The 26,416-nt window shown below is 48.5% G+C and overlaps 1 protein-coding gene across 2 annotated transcripts in view; it reads left to right on the forward strand.

The window, feature by feature from the left end:
* Nucleotides 1-26,416, forward strand: part of PPP1R16B (protein phosphatase 1 regulatory subunit 16B) — a 63,980-nt gene that overhangs the window by 8,868 nt on the left and 28,696 nt on the right. Inside the window, exons 1-2 of one of the 2 annotated variants that reach the window (XM_071446699.1) lie at nucleotides 7,323-7,449; nucleotides 9,597-9,999. In XM_071446699.1, the coding sequence (XP_071302800.1) occupies nucleotides 9,753-9,999 (247 nt within the window). In that variant the 5' untranslated portion in view covers nucleotides 7,323-7,449; nucleotides 9,597-9,752. Of the gene's footprint in view, nucleotides 1-7,322; nucleotides 7,450-9,596; nucleotides 10,000-26,416 lie in introns of those variants that run through there. The other variant, XM_071446698.1, reaches the window with a different exon arrangement.

The raw sequence follows: 26,416 nt of genomic DNA on the forward strand, positions 1-26,416 counted from the left end.
TTGTAATTTATATCTTGAGGGAAGGGTGTGGGCTCTTCCAGTGGTGTTTTTGAGATTCTGTTGGAAATTAGCTTGGGGTTTGCTTTTTTTTTTTTTTTTTTTAATTTTCCCCTTGTCTTATTTTCAAGGGGAAATGTTCAATTTCCCTGTTTTGAGGGAAAATTGTTGTTTTCCAAATTACAGATCTCTCAATGTGTAGCTGAAAATGTCAGGAAGAGGGATGCAGTTTTGGAAGCCTCCACACATCTGTCTGTGGCAGGGTTGATAAAAAATGGAAGCTCTAACCAGAAAAACAAATAAAAAGAGGTAATATCACTGTCACAGATGGGGTTGGGCTGCTTTCCCTGCAGGTGTCTGCACTGCAATCCCCACTCCCATATAATGTGCTGTGGAAAAAAAATAAATTGAGAGCCCAATCTGAGACTTATGCCCTCAATTAATTTTTGTTCCACATAATCAGAGCTGCTGCATGCCTTTCCTTCAATATTTAACTGCTTGGCTCAGAGGATGGGGCTGCTCTCGTGCGAGGGAAGTTGGGATTCTCTTCATGTTTGCACAGAAATCCCATTCTGATCCTTCTTTCTTTGCCTAAGGGCAGGGATCCTGCTGCTCCTCTGATGCTGCAGATAAATTTTGTTAGCAGACACTTTTCTGCTAAGGGGAGAGGGGAGTGGTGTGTGCTGGATTCTTGGAGGAATAAAATTTCCTTGTCTTCAAGCATCATCTTCCCTGGAGCTGTCTGGGGCAGGTCAGAGGGGAGAGCTCTGCTCTGGTTCCGTGTGCTGAGCCCTCAGCTCAGGGAGAAAAGCAATCAGGACAATTTGTGAGTGCTCTTGAGTGGGGTTTGTCTGCACTGGGCTAAAGGGGAGTGCCTTGTTCTGCTGTCCTTTGAAATTGAGCCCTGAACTTTCTGATTTTTAACTCGACTCAGAATCGCCGCGGAGATGTTCAAGTTCAAGCTGGCAGAAATGCCCCCCTCCCTTCTCCTTGTGGAATTTCATAGCCAGGAGCCCAGGGTGTCTGTTTTTACTGATTCACTGATAGACCTGAAAGCAGATGGGAGCCCCAGGTGTCCCCCTTGGGAGGTACAAGGGGGCTGAGCAGTTTTTACAGCTCCAGTGCATCCTTCAAGTTGTTCCCAGTGCCTGGAGTAGAGCTACACCTCAAACTGGGGCTGGAAAAACCCATTCTGCCCATGGATGTGGAGGAAGGGCCAGTGAGAGTAGAGCTTGGCTGGTGGGGAAGATGATAGGGAATAAAAATAGAGAGGAGAGAAGAAACCCCCAACTATTAGTGAATGGGAAAACCATCCACATGGAAGTTCTAGATTTGAAAATACCCCCAGGCAAGGGCAGCTCAATGCAGAAAGGTGTGTGAGAAATGGTACTCACTTTCAAACATTTTGAAATGTTTATTAAAACTGTATCAAAAATACAACAGAAGACTGAATAGAGAAAATATTACAGCGCTGGGAGCAAAGGATTTTTCCCACCATGTGCTCATCTAAAAAATTGATGTTCCAGTTTTTAACCCTTTAGCCCCTCCCAAAGTTCTGTCCATCAACTCCTTCTTGACTGCCCAGTGGTGGACATCTCCTACATCTTGATTGGAGCTCAGGTGCTGCCATAATAACAAGCCAACCCTCCCAAATGCCCCAGGCCACCCCTGATAACAATGCAAGGAGGGGCTGAAACATAAATATAAATCTATTAAACTTCCCTTAACATACACATAATATTTGCCCTTTAATTGTGAGAGTGAGCCATGGCATTGCTCATCCCTCACAGGTGGCAGCTCTGAGGGGCTGTGTTGGAGCAGGCACAGAGAGATGCATTTGCTCTGCAGAGCTTTGGAGGAAGGTTCTTGAAACACCTCCAGGTGCTGCTGCCTTGTGCTGGGCTCCAGGAGCTGCTCTGCCCAGGAGCCACATGGAGGGAAGTGAGATCTGAGCTGGTTTAGCTCTAATGCTGTGGGGTGCTCCTAAATCCTGGGGGAGAGCTGTGCTCAAAGCCCTGCCCTGCTGTGTCTGCTGAGCCCCCAGGTGGAGTCATCCTCCTCCATCCCCTCTGTGTCTGGGCACCATCACCAGGTCTGGGTCACTCCTCACTGCACACTGGTCTGGGGGACGACTGCTTGGCACAGAAAGGGTTTTTAATTTTTTTTTTTATTTCTTTAAGGAAGCCCATGTTGACATATTGCTAGGAAAAAGAATGTATATTGTGCTGTGTTGGGTGTTTGCAGGAAATATATAGTGAAAATACTGAGGGGCTTTCCTCAAACAACTGCCAGTATTGTTAGGAGTGGAACAGTTGGGAGGAGGAAAGAAAGAGGCACCTAAATTTTTCTATTACCAATGTTGGCTCCAAAGAGATCTTTTTGACTTTCTTCTTCACTTTTTTTCTTTTGCTTGTATTTTATTCCCTCTGCTGGGAAGGAACTCATTGAAGACAGAGAGATTATCTGGAATTAGAGATAAAGCAGCCAAACCAAAATCCTTTTAGTTCTCTGGAGCAGAATTTAGTTTGAAATTTTGAGCTTTCCATCAAGCTAGAAAAATATTTTACAATGATGCAACTTCACCACATTTTCAGCAGGCAGCAATGAAAGTTCCTTTGCTGCAGATGGTAAAACAGTATCTTCCCTTTAAGAAGGTAATTGGGGCACAGATTAAGTTACTTACTTTGCATACAAGAAACCTGTGGGAAAGCCAAGAATCTCTCCCAATTTCTGATGAGAGATCTCATCCAGAATATTTCTGTACATGCTCTTCCCCACCAGCACTCCAGGGCAGATGTAGGAGTTGTGTTCCCTAAGGGGTCCTGGCTGAAATTCATATATATTTTTATATATTTATATATTTATATATATTTTTAATATCTATTTATATATGTATATATTTTATATATAGTTATATATTTATATATTTATAATGATATATTTATATAAATATATTTATTTATATGTATCTATTTATATATATTTTTTAAAAAATGATGTTTCCTGTCACTTTCCCTGTCATTCCCTCAGGAGGACCCATTCTTCTGCCCATTCTTCTGGTAGTGCTGAGCATCTGCTGCTTAAGGTGTAGCTGAAACCCTGAGTGAGGAAAGGAGCTGTTTACTTCTAGGATACCAGTGAAATTAAATCAGGCAGCAACAATTTTCATAATTTTCACTCCTCCATGAGGTTAACCTGTGGCTGCTGTGGGGCTCACAGCACAACACAGAGAATCACACGCTGTGCAAGAAGGATTTGCCACCAGAGGCAATAGCCAGAGCTCTCAGAGCAGCACTGAGGGGCTTCTGGGTTCCACCAGCACCTTGTGGCAGGAGCACAGGACTGGAAATAACAATCCTGAGGTGGTGCTGTGGCTCCTGCAGTGACTTTGATCTGTGTTCATCTGCTCCCCTGTGGATGCTCTGGAGAAGGGTTTGCTGCTGGCTGAGGTGTGTGTCCAGCTGGGGTTTGATGTGCCCTTGGGCTCTGGGCAGGTTTCTGCCCTGCCACCAGAGGAGATGCTGTCAGTGCCCACCTGTGTCACACTCCATGCACAGACACCCAGACAAGGGACATGGTACAGCCTGCCTGCCAGGGTGATACTGGAGAAATAAACATTTAGGCTTCAGGAATACAGGAAAGCCTTCAGGAGGCTGGAAACATGGTTCTGTAGGAAATGGGGCTGTGTCCTGTGGCATTGCAGGTGAAAATGAGTGGTTTGGGGCTGTGATTCTGTGGAGGAATTGTTCTTGTGATTTGAAACCCTTCCCAGTTTGCCATGTGGTGCTGTTGGTGTCACCCCTGTGTGTGTCTTTGTGTGAAAACCCAGTGGCCTGGTGTGGGTATGTGAGGCTGTGCCAGGTGGGGCTCAGGGCAGTGTCCTTTAATGAAATGTTTTCCCAAAAGGCAGGAAGTGACAGAGGCAGTTTTATAAAAAAAAAAACCAAACAGTTTTAGGCTGTGGATGTCTAAGCATGAAGGACCCTCTTGATTTGATGAACTCTCTGCTAATTAAACAAATAAATCACCCAAACCCCAAGAGCTCCTGTCCAGCACAGGGCTCCTGTTCCCATCAGCAGGGCAGAGAGGGGTTGTTGGTTTGTTTCCCATTTTCCTGCAGGTGAGAGCAGCTCAGGTGTGCCTGGTGGGGTGGGGAGTGCCTGGGCAGAGCTGCTCTGGGTCTGTGCTCTGTGGGACGTGGAAATGACTGGAGATGCTCCCCTGGGAAGGGTGGGAGGAGGACTCTGCTGCCCTTCCCTCCCAGACTGGGCTGTGGGAAGGAGGGAAAGGACCTGAGCTCCTGGAGTGTGCTCAGCCCCAGGGCACATCCCCTGAGCCTTGTCCTCCTGGGGATGGCTGAGCTCCTGCCTGACCCTTGGGCTGTCCCCTCCTCCTCTCTGTGCCTTTCTGGCTGGCTCTGTTTGACTTTTTGTTGTGCCTCATTGGGGACCAAGGGGTGAAGAGCTGCTCTGCTGCTTCCTCCAGCCCCTGGGAAGATCCTGGCCAGCAGTTCTGCACCCATGCAGGACACACATCTTTGGCTGGCCTGTGTCCCTAGGCAGGGACAGTGCTGAAGGTGATGGCCAAAGGAAAATCCTGGGAATTCTTCATTGGTGCCTGCTCCAGAGGATGGGTTCAGCAGAAGGGCTGCAGTGGGCTGGGCACCTTGCATTTCATGGGACAGGAGCACTCAGATTGGCCCTGGCCCTCCCAGGGAGCAGAAAAGGTGAATTTGGCAGCTGCTCACCTTGCCACGGTGCAGGTGTTGATGTTAATGAAATAAATCAATCAGGCACCACCTCCTCTGCTGGCTGCTCATGCTCTCAGATCCCTGCTGGAGGCTTTGGTGCTGGGTTTCCAATTCCAGTGCAGAGATTAGCCTGGTGTGGGGAGGAGAGGGCTATTCCTGTCTGCTCTGCCACTGCCTGGACTTTGTGCTGCAGAAACCTCACCTGACATCCAGGCCCAGTCCTGCAGGTGCCTCACCACGAGCACTCCAGTGGCTGGAAACAATTCCTTAGGCCCAGAGTAGCCACTTCTGAAATGTTCTGCTTTCCCTTTGCTTGAAAACTTCTAAGAATCTCCAGTCTTTCACTTCAAAGTGTACCATCGCTCTTCCATGGTTTGTGGGTGTTTTTTTGGTTTTTTTTAAAGTGGAATAAAACTGAAATCAGTTGATGACACTTAAGTGAAGGACTTCTGTGTTTGTGTTCTGCATCAGTGTCATGCTGTGCTCTAAGTGCTGCCTTGGGAAGAGGTGACAGAGCATTTGCAGGTCTCAGCTCCAGCTTCATCACCAGATGAGGAGATGAGGAGCCTCTCCAGCCTCATGGCTGCTTTACCAGACCCAGCTCCAGCCTCAGCAGTGTTAGTTAGGGCAAACTGCAAGTTGAATGCTTAATAGGAAGGTCAGGGGGCAGCTCTGAGTGTGTGCAGGTGGAGGAAATGAGTACCTTTGGTTTTGACCTTTGAGGGAGGCAGGTTCCAACCTCAAGGAGTGAAATGGGAAGGAGTTTGTGTGTGAGACAGGGCTGGTGGCACAGTCTGCAGCCCCTGACTCAGTGAGCCCCCACTTCACAGAACTGCTGTCTCTTCTTGCATTGGCAGTGAGTAACCTCGCCTTGAGAGTCCTCTTGGGCTGAGTCAGGTGATACAAAACACACAGGAAATGCAAATTTACCAAAAATCCCCACGATGGTTTTGGCCAACACTTGTGTGCCCTTCTCAGGAGCCAATCTTTGGTCAGAGTGAGCCTTTCCCTGCTGCAGTGCTGGCAGGAGGGGGTGGCACCAGTGCCTTGCCTTCCTTTTGGCCCCTGCAATGCCCCCATTGTCCCTGCAGGGCCAGGGGCTCTGTGTGTGTGTGGGGGGGCCAGGATGTGCTCAGAGTGGTGGCACCACTTCTGCTGAGCTCATGGAAACTGCTCAGCTCAGTCCCACACGAGGAAGGTGCTTCTTTTCCTGCCCCCTCTGCTTCTTTAAATAAAACAGAAACCAAAGTGTGATGCCTTGCAAGCCACAGACACCCACACAGGCACTTCTGTGTCACTTTGCAGGTAAACAAGTGCTGGGGCCTCAACCTGTGCTATAGTTAGCCTGACCTGTTTGTGCCACAAGTCAATGTGCCATTTCTTTAGGAGCAGGGAAGGAACCAGGGCACTGGAAAACAGGCAGCCATGGGGACAGAGTCCTTTTTGGGGCTCTGGGGTCTGTGAGAGTGGTAGGGAATTATGTCTGAGAGAAACTGAGCTGTGTCCACTTCAGGAAGAGCTCTCAGGGTGCCCTTTTAGCTCCTTTAGAGGTTGGTTTTCTGGTTGGATTGAGGACATGCTGGCATTTGGTACTTCCAGACATGTCTTGATGTCTGTGGATCTCCCCTCCCCATTCCACTCCCCTTTGCAGACCCCCTGAATCTCCCATTTCTTCTGTTGTGAGAGCAGAGGAGCTGCTGGAGGATAAAGTGGATGCAGGAAAGCTGAAACATGGACAGGCCCAGCCACGCTTGTCCTTTACTTATAAATTGCACTTTCCAAGGTGCACTCCTAAACCCACAAGAAAACTTCCAGCCTGTCTTGTGAAACACTGAAATAAAGTTTCCTGCTTTAGCAATCCTGCAGAGTGAGGTCCTCATTTCTGCTCCAGGTATGTTTTGGAAAATATTTGTTCATCTTTGAGCAAACAATGGCAGAAGTGGCCTGGAAAAGGAGCGAGGTGGGAGTGCCTGTGCAGTATCCTGAGAGGCATTTCCTGCCCTTATCTCCCCTCCTTCGAGGTATTGTGACTGGGCCCTCAGATCTGCAGGCTGTGCTGCTGCAGCAGAGGCTGAGATTGCCAGCAGAGATACTGCCCAGGAATGCCTGCCAGGGGCAGGAGCTGAGCTCACCAGAGGTGCTGAAGAGCTTTCCAGCTGAGTGCCTGCCTGGGGACATGGCTGTCCCAAAAGGAAAGCTTCTTGGGAAGTGCATTCATGTGTTTTCTGCGGGGTTTCTGGGGGCTGTGGTGAGTCCCAGCCAGTGGGCAGGGGTCAGGGAGGGCTGTGAGTGCTGTGGAGGGGCCATGGCACCCTTCCCTTGCTTTCCAGTGCCATTCTAAAGCACAAGTTGGTATTTTCCATCTCAAGCAACTGAATTGAGGTTGAATTTTGAGTTAGTAGCTCCCTTATGAAAAACTTTGCAAGGATTTGGGTTTGTTCCTGTAAAACTGAAGCAATTTTTTGCATTCTTAAATTCTTGTGGGATTAAGCAGGGTTTTTTTTCTGTTCAGGTCTATCCTGAAGCGTTCAAAATAAGGTTTGCAGGTGCTGCTGAAGCTGTCCTTGACCATTTGCTGGATAAAGCAGCTGCCTGGACCTGCCTGTGTGCTCTGGCTGAGTTTGTTTGTTTTCAGTTCCCAAACCAATTATCTGTTGGAGGAAATGGCCTGTCTCGCTCTCAGTCTGCCCAGATATTTATAGGTAAGGTCAAAGCCCTGTGGAAGGCCTGGAGCAGTGCTCAGTCGGTGTGGATAGCCACAGGCAGGATTCCCTGGGATGTGGTGGGTGTGCTGAGTGCTGTGGACACTGCCCTGCAGCCCCTCAGAGCCTCCTCCATGGGCTGCTCCACCCTCTGACAGGGAGGAGCTGTGGCTTCTCCTGCCTCCCCTGCATGGGTGAGGTTTGGTGTCCTCACCTGGATGGGTAATGTTTGGTGTCCTCCCCATGGCTCTCAGCTGGGTGAGGTTTGGTATCCTCACCTTCATGGGTAAGGTTTGGTGTCCTCACCATGGATCTCACCTGGGTGAGGTTTGATATTCTTACCATGGCTCTCAGCTGGGTGCAGCTGCCTTTCCTCTGCTCCTTTTCCCATGGATTCTCTGCATCCAGTGCTTACAAAGCTGTTGCTTCCTCTCTTTTGCAGCAGCAGAGTTTAGCTTCAGCTGTCTTATTGAGGCTTTCTCAGGTGTTTGTCAATACTTCAGTCCTTCAGTCACCCATTCCCATCAAAACTTTATTTTTCTTTTCTCTTTGTCCTCTCCAAGCTGGCTGAACCACACAAGCTCTCATCTCATACCTGGTTATTTGCTGCTTACCTGGATTTTGCATGAGCCATTCAATGTGCTTTGCACAGGTCTGATTGGAAAGGATGAATTCAATTTGCTTGTGATTTCAGCTTTATTTCAAATTGACATCTCTTGAAACCTGGGCTGTGTTTCCTCCTGCTGTGCAGCAGGTGACTGGTTGGTCACTGTGGGTAGCCCTGCTTAGAGGTTTCTGTTGTGGTCACACCAAGGGTCAGGAGCTGTGAACTTGTCTGCTCTCATTCCTTGTGGACCCTGAACAGCAAACCCAGAGTGATTTAGTGTGTGGTGAAGAGAAAACCTGAGGGAAGAGAGAAATGAACACAACCCCTGTGTTTTTTAGAGCTGAGGTGGTTTAAGTGTTATTAATACCTGAGAGCCAGGTCTGTCCATCTGGCCTCAGCTGGGGCTGGATGGATGAGGCAGAGCAGCACAGATGATGCTCCTGGTGGGTAGAGTTCCTCTGGGCAAACCTGCCTGGCCTCGTGGCACCTGGCAGGTAGCCCCAGGCATGTCCAGCCTCTGGCTTCTGGTTTATTTGTGCTGGAATGGCCTCGTCTGGTGTCTGTGGCTGCCCTGGGCACTGCAGTTGGTCCCCTCTGAGCTATGCCTGGCTGCTCCCACTGAAATGCCTCAGGGAGGTGGCTGCTGGTGTGCACTGGAGCAGGACTGTGGGGAGGGGACACCTGGAACAGGGGTGGGAGGGAGGACTGTGTTCCTCTGGGGACTCACCAAATGTGGAATTTGTCTTCACTCGGGGTCACCAAATGGGGTGGTGTTCACAGGGGTCCCAGGACGAGGGAAGAGATGAGAATCGTGACTCCATGTTTCAGAAGGCTGATTTATATTTTATGATTAGATATTATATTAAAAGAAAATGATACATTACAAATATACTAAAAGAATAGAAGAAAGGATTTCATTAGAAGGCTAGCAAGGAAAAAGAAGGAATGATAATAAAATCTTGTGACTGACCAGAGCGTCTGAGACAGCTGGACTGTGATTGGCCATTAATTAAAAACAACCACATGAGCCCAATCAAAGATGCACCTATTGCATTTCACAGCAGCAGATAATCATTGGTTACATTTCATTTCTGAGGCCTCTCAGCTTCTCAGGAGAGAAATCCTAGCAAAAGGATTTTTCATAAAATGTGTCCGTGACAGAGGACCAGCCTGGGGAAGGATGAGAGTCTCAGTACTCAAACTGCTCCCAAGTTCTCTGACAAATGGTATTCAATATGTGGAAGGTCTTTGCTCATTAAGACTTTATTCTGCTCCTAGGAGAAGGTTAATGTGAGCAATAGGCATGAACAAGCTGTACAGTGGAACTTCTGTTAATCAAGAGGGTTTTACTGGGATGCTTGGAGTGGGGGACGAGGGAAATCACCAAAGCTGGTAAGAACAATTAAAGCAATTAGAGCAATTAAAGCCCAGTTAACTCAGCTGCCTTTTGAGGTGGGAGGTGTTGCCTGTTGTGTTTTCAGCAGCCTGAACTCAGGCGCTTGATGTTACCTGATCTCTCCTGCTTTTCTCCTCCTTTCAGGTTCCCACCACCTTCCCACCGGACTCTGCCATGGGCCCTCCCCATCTCAGCCTCAGCATGCTGGTATAGCAGCAGGAGGCTGCCATCCAGAGGAGCTGTGCTGGGACATCCTTTCCCCCTGGGCCATCCTCCCCGTCCCCTGTCTGGGCAGGAGCCATGGATGCCCACGTGGACCTGCTGACCGAGCTGCAGCTGCTGGACAAGGTGCCCACGCTGGAGAGGCTGAGGGCAGCCCAGAAACGCAGGGCTCAGCAGCTGAAAAAGTGGGCCCAGTATGAGAAGGAGATGCAGCACAAGAAGAGGAAGCATGAAAAGAAGAGAAATGCTGTGAACAGAAAGAAAGTGTCCTTTGAAGCCAGCGTTGCTCTGCTGGAGGCTTCCCTGAGGAATGACGTGGAGGAAGGTATGGCACTGGAGCCTGGCAGGCTCTGTCTGGCTGCCCGTGAGCTCCAGGTGGTGTGAAGGCATCTGTGGTGTCATCCATGGGCTGCCCTTGCTGTGGTGTTGGGCTCTAAAGCATTGCCATCCCTGACACAGCTCTGAGGTCCCCAAAGCCCCAGTGTTACCTTGGTTGGCATCAGGAGTGGGTGTGTGAGTGCCAGGATAGGAGTTGTGACTGAGGTTTGGGTGAAGGAAGGCAGTTTTCATCTCTTTCCTTCTCACACTTCCTACTTACAGAAGGTGTGAAACACTTCCTTGCCTTCTGGGTGTGCCTCTCCGTGGCTTTAGAGGAGTCTGTCACAGGGATTTGCATGTCAGTGTGAATCTCTTCACTTTCCCTGCTTGAGGGCATGCATTCAGAGCTACATGAGTGTATGAATTTTTCCCCAAAATGCTGGGAAGCACAGCTTTGCTTAGTGCTTCCTGCAGAACAGACCTGCAAATCGTTCCCAAATTGGTTTAATTGCACCATTTCAAAGTGGATGAAAGTGCTTCTGCTACAAAATCTGAAGGGAGGAGGAAAAAATATGTCTGAAAGTCAATAACCATTAGCCTCAGCACGGGGGAAAACCTGAGCTCTGGGGAGCCAGAGAGTGCTTCTGTGCAGAGGAGTGAAAATGTCTCTTGCAGGAGAGCTGGAGCAGCCTTTGGGGTTGGTGCTCTGCAAGGCAGCAAAACTGGTGTGATCTCCCTGATCCCTTGGTGTGGCAGAGGAGGGTGCTTAGGAAAGCTGGCCAGCTGAGCATCTCTGCCAGAGAATGCTGCTCTGGTTTCCAGCACCCTCTACAAGAGGCAGTGAATCCTTGCCTGGTACATGGGTGGAAGGCAAGGACCTTGTCTTGTCTGGTGAAGAATCTCCCCAAAATTGTGTCCCTGTTTCTGAGCAAGACTTTTCTGTCCTTGTGTGTGTGTGTTTTGCTCCTGTTTGGAAGCAGAGCATGGACAGTGGTGGTCCTGCCTGGGCACTGTCACTGCATTTGCCCAGCCCTGCTGTGGCTCTGGTTCTTTGTGCCTTTGTGACCTCCCTGGGACAGCAGACCTGTGATAATGCCCTGGAAATGCTGGCTTTTATTTGTTCCTTCCTTGCTTTAGAGGTTCCACAGCTCTCTCCAGCTCTCTGCCTCAGTGGCCCTGTGTCTCTCACTCTGAGCTGCTGTGTTCTTTTAGTGGGGCTCCAACTCCTGTGACTGCTGGCATTGCCTGAGGGACAGGTCTGGGTTTTGTATCACCTCTGCCTGTGCTGGCAGGTATTGGCAGGTTGTGGTTTAAGTTTCATACCCAGCTGTTCAGCTGCCAGTGACAGGTCACAGCACTGGGATGGATGATGAGAGTTTCATTTTATTCCTTTTGGTGCTGGACACCAGCACCAAACTCTCATCATCTGCCCTTGTGTGTGTGTTTTGCTCCTGTTTGGAAGCAGAGCATGGACAGTGGTGGCCCTGCCTGGGCACTGTCACTGCATTTGCCCAGCCCTGCTGTGGCTCTGGTTCTTTGTGCCTTTGTGACCTCCCTGGGACAGCAGATCTGTGATAATGCCCTGGAAATGCTGGCTTTTATTTGTTCCTTCCTTTCTTTAGAGGTTTCACAGCTCTCCCCAGCTCTCTGCCTCAGTACCCCCACGTTGTGTTTCTCACTCTGAGCTGCTGTGGTTTTCTAGGAGGGCTCCAGCAGTGCAGCCAGCTGTGACTGCTGGCATTGCCTGAGGGACAGGTCTGGGTTTTGTATCACCTCTGCCTGTGCTGGCAGGTTGTGTTTTGGGTTTCATACCCAGCTGTTCAGCTGCCAGTGGCAGGTCACAGCACTGGGACAGGTGATGAGAGTTTTATCATCTTCCTTGTGGTGCTGGTGCCTGTGCTCAGCGCGGTGGCTGGGGGTGTGATGGCCCTGCAAGAGGCCCAGCCTTGCAGTTTTGCTCTCAGCTGTCTCTGGTTTGGGATCTGGGCTGTTTGGAAGGAGGAAAGCTCCTCACTGTGTGTCCTACAGATGCTTTGTCATTTTGTGAGGCAGGCAGGCAGGAGTGGTGGAGATGTTTGTGGTCAGGGCCTGGTGAAGGGTGGCTGTGCTCCCTGAGGGTCATGGGCAGTGTGTCCAGGCTGTGACACAAGTGCTCTGCTGGCAGGGTCCTGTGCACAGTGCTCTTGCACCACATGTGGACATGGATCCTTCACTGCTGGAGCTGCAGAGTTGATCTTTCAGCTCCCAGCTTCACTCTTTTCATCCTGTGAGGGAAAATCCATCACTGCAGGTCCCCTTTGGCACCATAATCCTGTTCACCTCTTCCTGTGGTCAAGCCCAGGTTGTGGGCTTGAACCAGCAGCTGCTCTTTCCAATGGTGATGCTGGTGATAAAACCCAAATGTTACACAGCCACTCCCCTCTGACAGAAAATCCATTTCCCAGCCCTTTGGAGGGGACAAGGGACAGTAGTCCCAGGGCACAGGTGCTTCCCAAGTAGCTGGATTTTTCAGATGCCTCAAGTTTTTACAATGAATTTGTTTTGTTCTCAATTAATTTAAGTCCTAAAAGTAGTGTGTGGGCAGGTTCTGTGCCAGCTCTGCCCCCTCTGTGGTGTGGGACCAGTATAAAGGGAGGAGGGGACAGAGTCAAACCCAGGTGCCAAACTGGCAAAATTCTTTATCAAGAAAATGTGGAAACTCGTGGGCTTTTGGAGGTCCCAGGTGATTATTTTGATATATGAATCATCTTTTGTTTCCACGTGGGATGTGGAGGGGGAGGTGAAATATAAATGATGAAGGAGTTGATAAGTCAGAGTGAGGAGGGTTGGAGCTGGGGGCGCAGCTGGCACGTGGCACCTCTGGGTGGCTGTGCCATTCCCATCCCTTGTGACTTCTCTGTTCATTTTTGTCACTCTCACCCCCAAAGTGGGAGAGGGGATGGTGGTGGGTGCTGTGCAATGGAAGCAGTGAGGAGAAGGTGGAGTTGGGTGCTGGGTTGGCTCTTTGTCCACATGGTGTCTGAGGCTCTGGTGTGTATGGCACCTCCTGAGGTGGTAGCTGAGTGCTGTAGGCTGGAGCTGGTGGGTGCAGAACCCAGCCCTGCTCTTCAGGGGTCCCAAGGTCCTGGACAGGCTGCTTTCACTGTCCTTTGCCTGCCTCTGGCCCAGGTTGAGAGAGCTACTGTGTGCCAGCTGTCATGGGAAAGCCAAGACAAGATGGCCTCAAGGGGTGGGTTTAGATTGGTAATTGGGAAAGATTTCTTCACCCAGATTGGTAATTGGGAAAGATTTCTTCACCCAAAGTATTGTCCAGTCCTGGCACAGGCTGCCCAGTGCAGTAACCATCCCTGGAGGGATTTCAAAGATGCATCCCTGTGGCACCTGGGGCTGTGGCTTAGTGGTGGCCTTGGCAGTGCTGGGAGAATGGCTGGACTCTGATCCTGGAGGGCTTTTCCAGCCTCAGCTGTTCTGTGGCTCCATGGTCTCAGTGTGGTAGCCAAGCAGGACTGAAGGCAGGGGCTGCTGCAGACCATCAGTGTGGGCAGGAGCTGAGAGGGGGTGATGGCTCCTGTCTGCCTGTTCCTCTCATCTTCTGCAACACATCTGTCAAAACATCCCAGGTTCACAAACAAGCTGCTATTAAAAGCTCCCTTGGATGTCTGCTGGCAGAAGAGGGGCAGGGAGCACACTGCAAACAAGCTGGTGGCAGATGTGAGCAGGCAGCCAGGCTGGGGACAGCGAGGTGACAGGCAGTGGGTGACCCCAGGCTGAGGGCACCAGTGCCCCTGGGCTGCAGGGGCTGCCTGGACCTTCAGTTTGGCAGGCTGGGACAGCTCCACACAGCTCCTGGGTGAGCCTGAGGTGGGAGCCCAGAGCACTCCCAGCTGCCAGACCAGACCTGGGAATGGGAATGCTGGGGAGGGGCTTCCCACACCATCTCCATTTTACTGGGAAACATGCTCCATCCTCACCCAGCTCTGGGCTCAGTCCCAGCTGGTTTCAAAGGGATGGTGCAAAGGGAGGACCCCCAGCCCACACAGAGCTTCCAGGGGTGTGGCGCTGGATGCAGCCTCTGGGCTGTTCTGATGGCTGCAGAGTTCCTTTATAATGCAATAAAGGAATGCTTTATGTTGTATGTATGCTTTATAGTCTAGTGATGGCAAAGGATTTGAAAAGATAAGAAATTGCTGAGGGCTGTTGCCCTTTGAGGCTGCTGTGTGAGGTGATGGACTGAAACCATGGAGAGGAGGCTGGTCCTGCCATTCCCAGGGCAGCACCTTGGCCCCAAAAGCAGCCGGGGCTGTCATGTCCAGGTCTTTCTACATCACTGAGCTTTTCTAAAAGTAGCCCCAGAGCAGGGGGAGATGAGCTGGTGTTCTGTAAACTGAAAAAAACCCCAGATCCCAGAGGTGGGTAAAGTGGCTGCTTGTACAAACATGTGGCATTTGCTGTCTGGAGCTCCCTTTGCACACCTGGGCTGTTTGTGGTGGGAGCTCCTGCTTGAATGACACAAACTGGAGGTGTTGGCATTGGCTTCAGGGTGAGCTGGGCTCCTTCAAGAAGCCAGCAGATAAATAGAGACCCCAAGGATTGATTCACCTTCCAGCAGCACCAGAGGTGCCCTGGTTTCTCCTGCTCTTGGGTGAGAGCTGCCTCCCCCAGGCACCCGCTGCAGAGTCCTTCAGCTCCCACCTCCTGGCACTTCATCCTGCAAGCAAAACCTTTATCAGAGCCAGAAAGTTGCATAAAGCAGCAGATCCATGAGGATCTGCACAGTTATCCTCCTTCTGCAGGAGTTTAACTGTGCAGATCCTCATGGCTGGAGAGCCTGAAGGTGAAGGAAAGCTCAGCTTTGGTGACCTTGGACTTGGCGTTCGGTGAAACGGTGACAGAGCAGAGGGCATAAGCTTGGAGCTCACTGTGTGGGGAAGATTTCCTTGGGGAGAAAGCAACTTATTCCTATCAACACATCCCTCCTGCTTCCCTTTGTGCCATCCCAAACCTCCTGTGCCTGTGCTGTGGTGCCTAGCATGGTTCATGCACCTTCTGGGAGCATCCCCGACCACGCTCCCTTTGCACCTCTGGAATAAACCCAACCTTGTCATTTGCAAAGGCACTTTTAAAAGAGGCCCTAATTAGTGTCTATAAATTGCTTTCTTTAACCTTTCCAAGCTGATGTGATCTGTTCCCTTGTTACTTCAAACCCTTTATGAGGTGCCTTAATTTTCCACCCACATTATTAATCTCCCAAAGCTTTTTTTCTTGGGGTTCCTTGTCCAGGTCTGTGAGTAAGTGCATTTATCTGTCTGAGAAGGTTTTTCCCCTGGGTTTTGTGCCCTTTGAAGGGCTCTGAAAAGAAAAGATCTCTTATCACCATCAGTCTGAGTGTCTATCTGGGTATTTGGGAATGGTTTGAGTCAGAAATGAAAATGTTTCTTTTTAATAACAAAGGCATTTCTTGAGTTTTAAACTCACTGGGTGTGGAAATGAGAGCTGTCCTCTTTAGGAAGCTGCATGTGGGAGCCCTTGGCAATGATGAATTTTGTTAATTTTGTTAATGGGGGTTGGTATGTCTTCCAAAAGCAGATTCACGTATTTGGCCACATTTTAACTTGGCTTTTTCATGCAGTTTGGATGTGATGCCAAAGTGGGGTGATTTGCATATGGCAGATAACTAGAGGCATCTGGGAGCATGAGCAATATTGAATCAGCAACTTTCTCTGTTGTCATAACAAGTAAATATTTTTAATTTTTTCCCCCTACTCTCTGAAATTCAGTCAAGTGGGGACATTATATCCGTAAGAGATTCAAATGCCAACTTTCCTGTCTCAAAATTAACACTGAAAGTCCACCTCAGGTCTTCCTGGGATGAGCCCCTCCCCTCCCCAAATCTGGAGTCAACTTCACTGATTCATTTGACAATTTTTCTTTAAACAAAAAAGTTTGATCAGAAATACTTCTTTTATTTCCCAAAAGTTGGTCATTTCCACATCATTTCACTTTCTGGCTTTTACACGTGTGCTCCCTTCCACCAGTTCTGATACCACTGAAAATATTTCTGGTGTATTTTGTAATAGGATTACAGGGTAATGAATAAACATTGGATTCAAGCTGCAGTAAGAATTCTGTTTGGTTTTAAGGGGTTTTTAATCAAACAGGAATTGGCCAATTGCTGTTGTCAAGATTTTGTTTCTTACAAGAGGTAGCTTAAACCACTTAATCATCTTCCAACATTTGGCTGCAGTGTGTTTTGGAGGAGAAACTCGGTGTCTCCTTGGTTGCATGTGCACCTAAATACAAACTGGACATTTCCTTGCTTTATTGGTGTTGTTAATGGTGTTAATATGGCTGTGTGTGAGGAATGTTCTGCCTCCCAAGGAGATCTGGGCAATAGGGATGTGTTGTTTTGATTTTTTATGGTTTTTTAAGTCTTTTGATGTTTATATTTTTGTAACAAACTTTCTCACACACTTTATGTAAATAACTTATTGTTTTGCATTCTTTTATAAAAAAAGAAAAAAAATTAATAAACTGTTAGTTTGTCCAGTGTCATTGGAGAGGTGACACTGTCATCCTCCAATTCACTGTCACTTTTAAAAATCTATAAATATTAAAGTCAAAATTAAACTTCCCCTTTTTTAACCTTAAAAAATCTAATAGCCACATCTTTCTGTTTCATATCCTAAAATAACAGGGAGGAGAGGCTGGACCTGCTCAGGTTGTGCTGCAAGGTGCAGCAGGTAGGATATGTCAGGTCACCATCTGTTCTCCAGCCCTGCCCAGCCAAACCACAGCAGGGAGGCTGTCACATTCACATTTTCTGAAAAATCCCCTTGCCCAGGATTCAGCTCCTGGGAAGCTGGGAAGCTTCAGAGAAAAAGGAAAACAATTCTTATCTCATTTGCTTCTCCTGTGTTTTGCTGCTTTGGAATGTGGTTGGAGATTGTTTATCCAACAAGTGGTTGGTTGATTGGTTTGATTGGATTGTTTATCCAGCAGGTGGTTGTTTGATGGGTTTCATGTGAATTGTTTCAACTTAATGACCAATCAAGGTCAGGCTGTGTTGGACTCTGGAGAGAGAGTTGTGAGTTTTCATTATCATTCTTTGTAGCCTTCTGTAAGTATTCTTTCTGTATTCTTTAGTAGAGTTTAGTATAGCATTCTATAACACAACACAAAATGTAACATAACATAAAACATAACATCATAAAATAATAAATTAGCCTTCTAAGAACATGAAGTCAGATTCTCAATCATTTCCTTCCTGCCACGGGGGACCCCAAAAATACCACAGGAGGGCTCAGAAGAGGCATGTCAGACTTTAGTGAGCTCAAGGCAGATTATCAATGGGACCTTAATTCAACCAGGTGCCTGGAGCTGTCCCTGCCCACAGGTGCTAAATCAGTGCCATTTAACCCTTCCCTTCCCTGTCCTGGCTGCTCTGCTTCCTGTGACATGGAGGAAGCCTCACATGCCTGCTGGTTTCCTGGTGTCTGCAGAGCTGCCAAATGTCCAAACTAGGATTTCCAAATCTGCTGCTGCTTGCTGATGTGTCAGTGGCTGTAGGAGCCTCAGGGGGTGGGACAGATGGAGAGCAGAGGTCTCTGCAGCCAGGGCTGGAACTTGGGGTTTATTGCAAAGGGCCTGGGTGCAGGGCCCTGCTGGGAGCTGCCAGGCACAGCTCAGAGCAGGCCCCAGAAAGGGAGGGGTGAAAAAAAGTGGTAAAAGAAAGAAGGCAAGAGTGTGGTAAAGACAAAATGAGAGAGCAAAGAAGAGTAAAAGAGGATAAGAGAGTTAGAGAGCAAGGTTCCCATTACAATACCATAAATCGTCTTCTGTGTTGAATATTCTAATTCTCAGTAACCAATCTAGTACAAGATACAAATCCCATAGCATTTCCATACAGCCTGTAAGAATCATTACATTACCATCCTGTGTTACATTTTGAACCCTAAAAACTCCTCTTTGGGCCCCTTCTGCCCAGCCAGTGTGGTCTGCTCTGAGCCTTGGGCCTGTCTGCAAGCAGAGGGTGTTGTTCCATCAAAAGGGGATCACCTTCAGCTGGCCACACCATTGTTTTCCTGTTGTTCAGTAACTGAGGGATCTCAAAGCTTGCTTTCATTTCAATCTCGCTTATATTTTCCATATTCTCAAAATCTTTTGCCAGACAATCATATTGATAAGGCTTTCCTGTTCCATCTTCCCCAACAAGTGGCTCTTTCTAGCCTGTAACTTCCCAGCTTGGTTGTCCTGGTGTTTCCTGCTGAGGGCACCACTGCCTGCAGTGTGCACGAGGGGGGCAGTGGGATGGAGCACTGGGAGCAGCACATCTGGCTCCTGCTCACTGGGATAACAGCTGGAAGGGCTGGTGCTACAGGTCCTTGCCCCAGGAGATGGCACATGGGGGTTTTTCTTGCACTCAGAGTGTTTCTTGCCTGCTTGACTGCCTTCCAGGTGAGTGTTGTTTCCAATTCATGGTGTGTTTTGTTGTTGCAGTCAGGTAGAAAAATTATCAAAGAAAGGTTTCATAAGATCAGGCCTGCTCTGTTGGGTTGATGGCTGGCCTGTCATTTCTTTTAAGTGCAGCAAGTGCTTTGCAAGTTCCCCAGTGAAAACAATCTTGGTGTGAAGAGTTTGTTAACATAACAGTCTATTCCTAGGTGAAAAACAGCTAGCACCTACATAAACATCAAATCTGTCCCACAAAAATCAGTGAAAGAAATATGTAAACAATTTAAGAATAGAGAGATTTGATGGACAAGTAAAATACCTTTTAGTAACCAATTGAGTAATTGGCAAAACTATTAACCAATTCCAGTTGCACACGAGTTCTGTAAAAAGAGTATAAAATGAGTTGTCTGACTAAAGAATAGGCTTTTCCACATGAAGAAAATGGAGTCTCACATAATTTATTCTGATATTTTGTCCCACTCCAGTAGTGAGGGATCAGAGAGCATGAACAGCAGCTCCACTGGGGACTCTGGTGTTTTCAGTGTAGTAAGCAGCACAATCCAGAGGGGAATTTTGTGTTTTCTGTGCTTGGCTGTGAGCTCTGAGAGCCAAGGCTCTGTCCTGCTCTGGGGCTGTGCTGTGGGGTCTGATCCAAGGGATGTGGGACATGAGCCTGATTGCTCCTCAGAGCTCACTGGCTTTTTGCAGCATCATTTTCTTTTCCAAGTGTATTTTGTACAGCAACCCACAACCAAAACCACAGGTCTGCAGCCACCTATCTGATTGTTCTTTGCAAATGAGCGTTGGTGGGGAAATGAATACTTTTGGGGGTGAATCCTTCCTGCAGGGTGAAACCTGATGTTGCTGCTTTACCCTTGCTACAGCTGAAAATGCATTTCCTTGCCTCTAAGCTGTGGTGGCAGGCTCTGCTTTCTGCCCCTTTCTCCTGGTCAAGGAGAACTTGAAAAGTGGATTAAATCTATTTTTTTTTTTCCAGATTTAAATTCCTGCCTTTCTGGAGCGAGGCCAGCTCAGCTCAGCTGGTGTAGATTTCTCCCTCCTAGAATCATGGAAAATAGAGGTTGAGAGGGCCTCAGGAGGTCATGTAATCCACCTCCTGCCCCAAGGCAGGATCAACTGTATCTAAAATGCTTGCTAATGAGGGTGGAGTTAGGTATCTTAGTGTATTTATAGGCATCTCCACATCTACCTGTGCAAGGAGCCCTGCTTCTCATTCAGTTGTGCATATTTTTCCTACTTGCTTATATTTATCCTCCTTATTTATTTTTTTCTTTTTTTTTGCTTTGCATCTCATCCTTACTCTTATTGACTGGGAGTTTTCCTACTTCCGTGAAGAATGCTCTAATTCTTTCTTTAATAGCAGTTGCTATGGCAGCTGGTTCAGGCAGTGCCTTATAGCCCAGTGCAGAGCTGCTTCTACAGACACTTCCACTGCTTGTTTTTTCCTCTGGAGCTTGGCCAGATCTTTGGGAAATGTTACCATTTGCTGAGAGTGTCATGAGAAAAAAAAAATTTAAAAAAATCAGATGCTGGTATATAAAACACCCCCTAAGCCTTGCCCACCCTCTAACCCAGCACTAAAGGATGCTAAATAGGCCAGGAAGCCAACTGTTTAATTCTGGCTGCTGGTGCATTTGTAATCAAGAGCCAAGATGCAATCAAGCACCTTGCACTCCCTTTTAATTCAAGGAACAAGAGCCCATGTGCAGCTCTGAGCCAGTGGATGCAGTTTCCACTGAGGTCCCTGCAATTTGCAACTGTTTGGTGCTGGATTTGGTCTCTGGGTTCCCTGGATAGCATGAGGTGGGCTGGCTGCAAGTGCCACTCATGTGGGAAATGGGCTTTGGTTACTCTGGGTTGTTTCTCCTGCTTTGAATGCCTTTTTATAACAGTTCACAGCATTTCTCAGTTTGGCCAAGGTTTTCAAGCCAGGCCTTAATTCACATTTCCCTGGTGGTTTGGGCTGCTGTGCTGGGCTTTGCTTTCAAAGCAGCAAAAAAGTCCCTGCCTTGAGTGTAAGAGCATCAGGCTCTGAAATGTAGTGGGGAACTTCCAAAGTCTCATTTATCTTTGTCTGCTTTTACCTGGGCTGACAAGAGAAATCCCATTAGTAAAAATAAATGTTAACCACAGTCCTCCATAATAAAACCCCAAGCCACCCACCCACCAAACAAAACAACACTCATATTTTTCTGTCCTAAGGGCTACTGCTGTAGAGTTCAGCTCTAAAAAAGAGGGAGACTAGAGCAGGAATTAACCTCTAAGGCACTGTCAGGGCTTCTCCTTGCTTGCACCAGCCCTGTTCTGGCCTGGTTGGCAGCTGATGGTGTCCATGGCAGAGTTACCTGCACACAGCTTCTCTTTTGTCCTTTGTGGCACCTTCCAAGCATTTCCATGTGAGCAGCAGGGGTTAGAGGTGAGGTGCTGCCACTGCCTGGCTCTGGTTGCAATGATGAGGGCTGAGACACCATGGCTTGGTGTGTTCATGGTCTTTTAAATTATCTGATCTGAAGGATTCCCTGTGTCAAACCCATCCTTATCAATAGCAGCAAAGTTTTGCCCTATTCAGTAATGTTGAGTGAAGAGTCAAGTCCTTGCACAGAGACAGAGCACCAAGGCTTCATTGCTGCAGGGTTTGTGGTTTGCCCAATGACTTGGGTCAAGGAATTCAGCTGGAAATCCATCCCAGCTCAGCCTTTTGAGGCTGGAGAGGAGCAGGAACCCTGCAGTAAAGAACATTGCACTGGTGTTAGGGACCTGGAGAGAACCTCCCCAATCTGCCTGAAGTTCAACATTGGCTTCAGATCCTGTGTGCTGTCAGGGAAAACAGGTGAGATCTGACCTGGGGTGCTGTGATTCACCCTCTGGAGAGCCCATCAGCTCCTCAGAGACCAGGAGCTCCCTCAGGAGCCTGGGGCTGGGCAGCACACAGTGCCCCACAGAGAGCAAGCTTCAACCTACTTAGAGCTCAGGCTCGTCCTGTGCCCCTCAAACTTTTCAGACCTGGTTTATTTTATCATTTCAGATCCTGTCAGTTTGTCTTTAATTAGCAAGGCTAGAGCAGGGCTCCACGGGAGCTTAAATGGGCCTCTTGTTTTAATTAAAATTTTGGTGTAACAGCCTGAAATAGCAGGAGTTAGAAAGAGCCAGAGCTCCAGAGAAGGAGGACAGTCCCCATGGATCTGCAGTGACATCCTCCTGCCTGTCAGGGTTGTTAGCACAGGGGTTCCTTTCCTCCTGAAGCTGATGCTGTCACAACACTGATGCAAGACCTGAGTGTGATATGAAATTCTAGTCTAGGCTGTAACCAGCCAACTTCCAACCTGCTGCTGGATGCTGCCCAAAACCACAGCATCTCTGGTTTGGGAGGTGGCAGTGGGTCATGGAGAGGTGCTGGAAGTCCATTTTGCTTTTATTGGAAGGGCAAATGGGTTTAAAATTTCATCTGAAAAGGCACCTAAGGAGGATTCCTTGTGCTTTCATAGGAAATTTATTTCTTATAACTCCAATCATGAAGTTGTAAAATAGCTATGAAATAGCTGCTGCTCTGTCCCCTGACCCAAATTACTCTCATTTGTGGCAATTTTCTATCACTCTTCAGAGCCAGGAAAGGTTCATCTGAGTACAGGTCAGCACTGGATCTGTAGCATTAATTCAAGGCTTGGCTCATCACTGCACTGTCTCAATCAGTGCTGTAGGATTTGCCATGTGCTCAGTAATGGAAATGTTTGCAGCACTGATCTGTCAGTTACCCTGTGGGGAACGAGTGAACAGGAAATATTTCTTGCTTTGCTTACATCCAGACACTTGTCTTGTAGCTCAAGGGCAATATTTGCTGGCTGATTTTTCTCCTGTGGGGTGGGAGTGACAGCCTGGATTGCAGCTGGAGGTGGGAGAAGCTGTGCCCAGAGCAGGGTGAGGGTGCTGAGCCAGAGTGCGGCCACCCTGTGTCATTCTTGTGGGGTTCAAAGCTTCCACAAACACCTTCCTCACTCAGCTGTCCTGGGTGCTGCCACTGGCTGGGGGCTTCCTGGGGATCCCTGAGCATTTTGGCACAGACCTCTGAAGATATTTGGGTATTTTGCCTTTATTGCAATCAGTTTGGTTGGGTCAGTTGACACAGGGAATCCTTCAGCTCAGATAACTTAAAAGACCATGAACACACCAAGCCATGGTGTCTCAGCCCTCATCATTGCAACCAGAGCCATGGCAGGGGCAGCACCTCACCTCTAACCCTTGCTGCTCACATGGAAATGCTTTGGAGGTGCCACAAGGACAAAAGAGAAGCTGTGTGCAGGTAACTCTGCCACGGACACCATCAGCTGCCAGCCAGGCCAGAACAGGGCTGGTGCAAGCATCCTAAAGCTCCATAGGATCCAGAGTCCACTCAGCTCCTTCCTGCTGGATGCTGCTCCACAGGCCACCCCATTCATCACTGCCCCCTGCTATTAAAATATATTGACATGGCATTTTGAGTCCTCAGGGATCACCCTGATCAGAGCCAGGAGTTCCCAGCAGCAGTGGGAGCATCCTGTGTGTGCTGTGGGCAGGAGGGGTTCCCTGGGACAGCCAGTTCCCACTTTTGGAAGCTGACCCCAGTGCTGTGGGCTCCCCACCCTCCTCCTTGCCTTCCTGCAGGAAGGGCCTGTGGGTTTTCCAGCTGTGGAACAGGAAAGAAGTGGGGATCCTGTTTAGCTGCCCACTGAGCTGCTCCCATCTGTTTAAAGCTGCTCCTCGTGCCGTGGCTGTGGCCTCGTTTGTCAGCTGCCCTGTGTCTGCTGTTCCCTCTGCCAGGAGCTCTGCATGGAGCATCCTGAGGTGCCACAGCCAGAGGGGCTCTCCAAACCCAGCCCTGTCCCTGTGTGACTGGGACATGCCAAGAGCAGCTTGGGCACCCAAGATCCTGGCACTGGAGGGCACAAGAAGGGCATTTGCTGGCACTGCAGTGGGCAAAGTTGTTTCTGCCCTGTTCCAAAACAGCTTCTCTGTTAGATCCTAATGACATGCAACCAATATCAGCTCCTTGGGAGGTGCCAGGTGGCATCTGACACATGCAGGAGGGTGGAGGAAGGTGGGACTCATGCAGAGTCTCAGCTGTGGTTATCTCTTGTCACTGTCACATTTTCTGAAAAATCCCTTCTCCGGGATTTCTTCTCCTGGGAAGCTGAGAAGCCTCAGAGAGAAATGAAAACAATAATTACCTGCTTGCTTCTCCTGTGTTTTGCTGCTTTGGATTGTAGTCTGGAGATTGTTTACCAACTGGTCATTGTTTGATTGGTTTCATGTGAATTGTATTTCCTTAATGACCAGTCACAGCCAGCTGTGCTGAGGCTCTGAGGAATCAGCCACAAGTTTTCATTATCATTCTTTGTAGCCTTCTGTCTGTATCCTTTCTCTTTCTTTAGTAAAGTTGTAGTATAGCATAATATAATATAATATAATATAATATAATATAATATAATATAATATAATATAATATAATATAATATAATATAATATAATATAATATAATATAATATAATATATGCCTTCTAAGAACATGGAGTCAGATTCTCAGCTCCTTCATCCTGGGGAGGCAGCAAATACCACAATCTCTCACTAAAATATGAGGAGACTTTGGGCTCTTATTTTGGGCATCCCTTTGCTCTTGTTGGGGTGTCTGAATTCTGCACAGCTGGGGTAGAGGCCAGCATGGGGATGAAGCACTGAACTCTGAGAGGGTTTGCTGGGGAAGTGCTTATGGAGGAGGTGAGAGGGAGCTGGAGGTGTCCCTGTCAGAGCAGGGGGAGTGCTGCAGCCTGCCCTGGCTCTGGCACAGCCTCAGCCACAAAAACCTCTTTAGACTGGGCACATTTGTGGTGTAGAGCTGTAAAACACTGCCTTGGGGGCACGAGTGTTTAACCTGAACCAAGTGGCACAGGCTTGGCAGTGTACTTGCTTTGGAAAAATGCTGTGTACCTGTGCTCACACATCCCCTGGGACACTCACAGCTCTGGAAAGCAGCAGGGCTGCCAAGAGCACCTGGGGACACTGCCAGGGTGGCCTTCTCTGAGCCTGCTGGTGGCAGGGAGCTTCAGTGCTCTCGTTATCTCTGGGCAGTGAGTCCTTCCCGTGGGCTTTGGGGACAGCAGAGTGGTTTTGGGGACAGCAGGAGTGGCTTTGGGGACAGCAGAGTGGCTTTGGGGACAGCAGGAGTGGCTCCATGGAGCTTTTTACCCTGGCAGAGGGTGGTGTAGCTGCAAAGGCCCTTACCCTGGGGCTGAGGGGGAGGCTGTGGCTGTGCTGGGGGTGGCTGATGAGGAGCCCAAGGTCACTGAGCAGCTGCATTCAGCTGAAATGAGCCCTGGCCAGCAGTGGAGGGTTTGCTGCAGGAGGTGGTGGCTGGTGCAGGGAGCAGGGTCTGGCTCAGTTGTTCCTTGGGAAGGCAGCACAGAGCTCCTGGGGGATTGGGTGTGCTGTTCTCTGCAGTGCTCAGAGCTGCAGCATCCCTCCAGCAGCCCTGAGCTGCCCTGCCTGGGTCAGGGATCCCAGAGCCACACTGGCATCCCAGAGCCCTGGGCCTGGCCACAGGCAGTGCTGGCAGCACAGCTGGGGCTCTCAGCAAGGGGCTGTGCCCAAAGCTGGGCTCTGGCAGTGCATCCCTGCCCTGCTGCAAGCAGGACAAGGTGCCCTGAGCAGGAGAATGGCACTGCCAGCAGGCACTGACTGTCACTGTCACCCACTCTATTTAATTGAATTTGGGTGGCTTTTTTTTATGCCCTATTTTAATTTTTTTTCTTTTTTTTCTTTGGACAGTTGCTTAACTGGGAAAGTAAACTGGAGAAGAGAAGCTGTCCTGGTTTAAAAAGGGTCTACCCTTAGCCCATAAATCTGGGCCAGATCTACTGGTACATGCTGATGCTTTGTGCAGCCCTAGAAAGGAAAACAGGCATAAATATCACTTTAGAGCTGTTCTGCTTTGCTCCATGAATCTGGATCAGTGTCTCTCTCCCTCCTAATCGGGTTAGTTTCCTTTTGATCTCCCTCTGTTAAGGAAATCTAAACTGATTTAGCTATTCCCATCCATTTTCCATTTGCCTGATGGCTCTTTCCACAAGGCTGTCTCAGCTCTACCCTAATTACTGATGAGTTGTCTGATGCTGTAGCAGGTGACACTCTGCTGTGGAACTTTGTAAATCTTAACCAATATTCACTGGGAATTTTTTTGGCAGATGTTTTGTTTCATTTTTGGACAGATTAGTTTTAAATTGGCAAATGCACTAGGCTTAAGGAGAAGACAATTGCTACTAGCTGCCAAAAAGAAAACACTAATTATCAATCATGTTTTATTGAGCCTCTGTTGAACTGATTTGCTGTGGAAAACATAATTTTCTTGTTCTCTAGCTTCAGGAAATCTGATTTTTGAGAGTTCTGCTCTCTTGATGGCGGTGATGTATGATACAACATAGAAGAGAGAAAAAAAATTAGCTCAGGATTAAAATCTGTGACATCTTGGAATTTTAATCACCTGCTTTTAGGGACATAAAACCATTTTCTGTGCTGATGTGCCATAAAACCATTGCAGACACATCTTCCTTGTCACTCCTGCATGAGGAGCCTGTCCCTGCAGTGATTTACAGCAGAGCTCAGTGAATGCCATGCCTTGTTTGTTTGCTCTCAGTAGGTCCCAGTTTCCAATGCTGTGAGACAAGATAAGAGTAGCTGGGGGAAATCTCAGTGTCCCTGCCTTGCTCTGGGCCTTGGCTGCAAATGGGAGCAGCAGCAAAGCCCTGAGTACTCCTGGAATCACCCACAGTTTGTGAGGCTGCTGCTACAGCCATTGAGTTAAATCAGTGAGTTGTTATCCACTGGGGTTACATGTGCTGGCTAAAACCTCTCTGACTGTGCTCTGACTGTGCTTTGGTGTGTGTGACACACTCAAACTGCCCACTGGGAAAGGCAGCAGGGGGTGA

Source organism: Agelaius tricolor, unplaced genomic scaffold (genome assembly GCF_023055355.1).
Source record: "Agelaius tricolor isolate 1412-34295 unplaced genomic scaffold, bAgeTri1.0.p SCAF_23, whole genome shotgun sequence".
Taxonomy (NCBI): Eukaryota; Metazoa; Chordata; class Aves; order Passeriformes; family Icteridae; genus Agelaius; species Agelaius tricolor.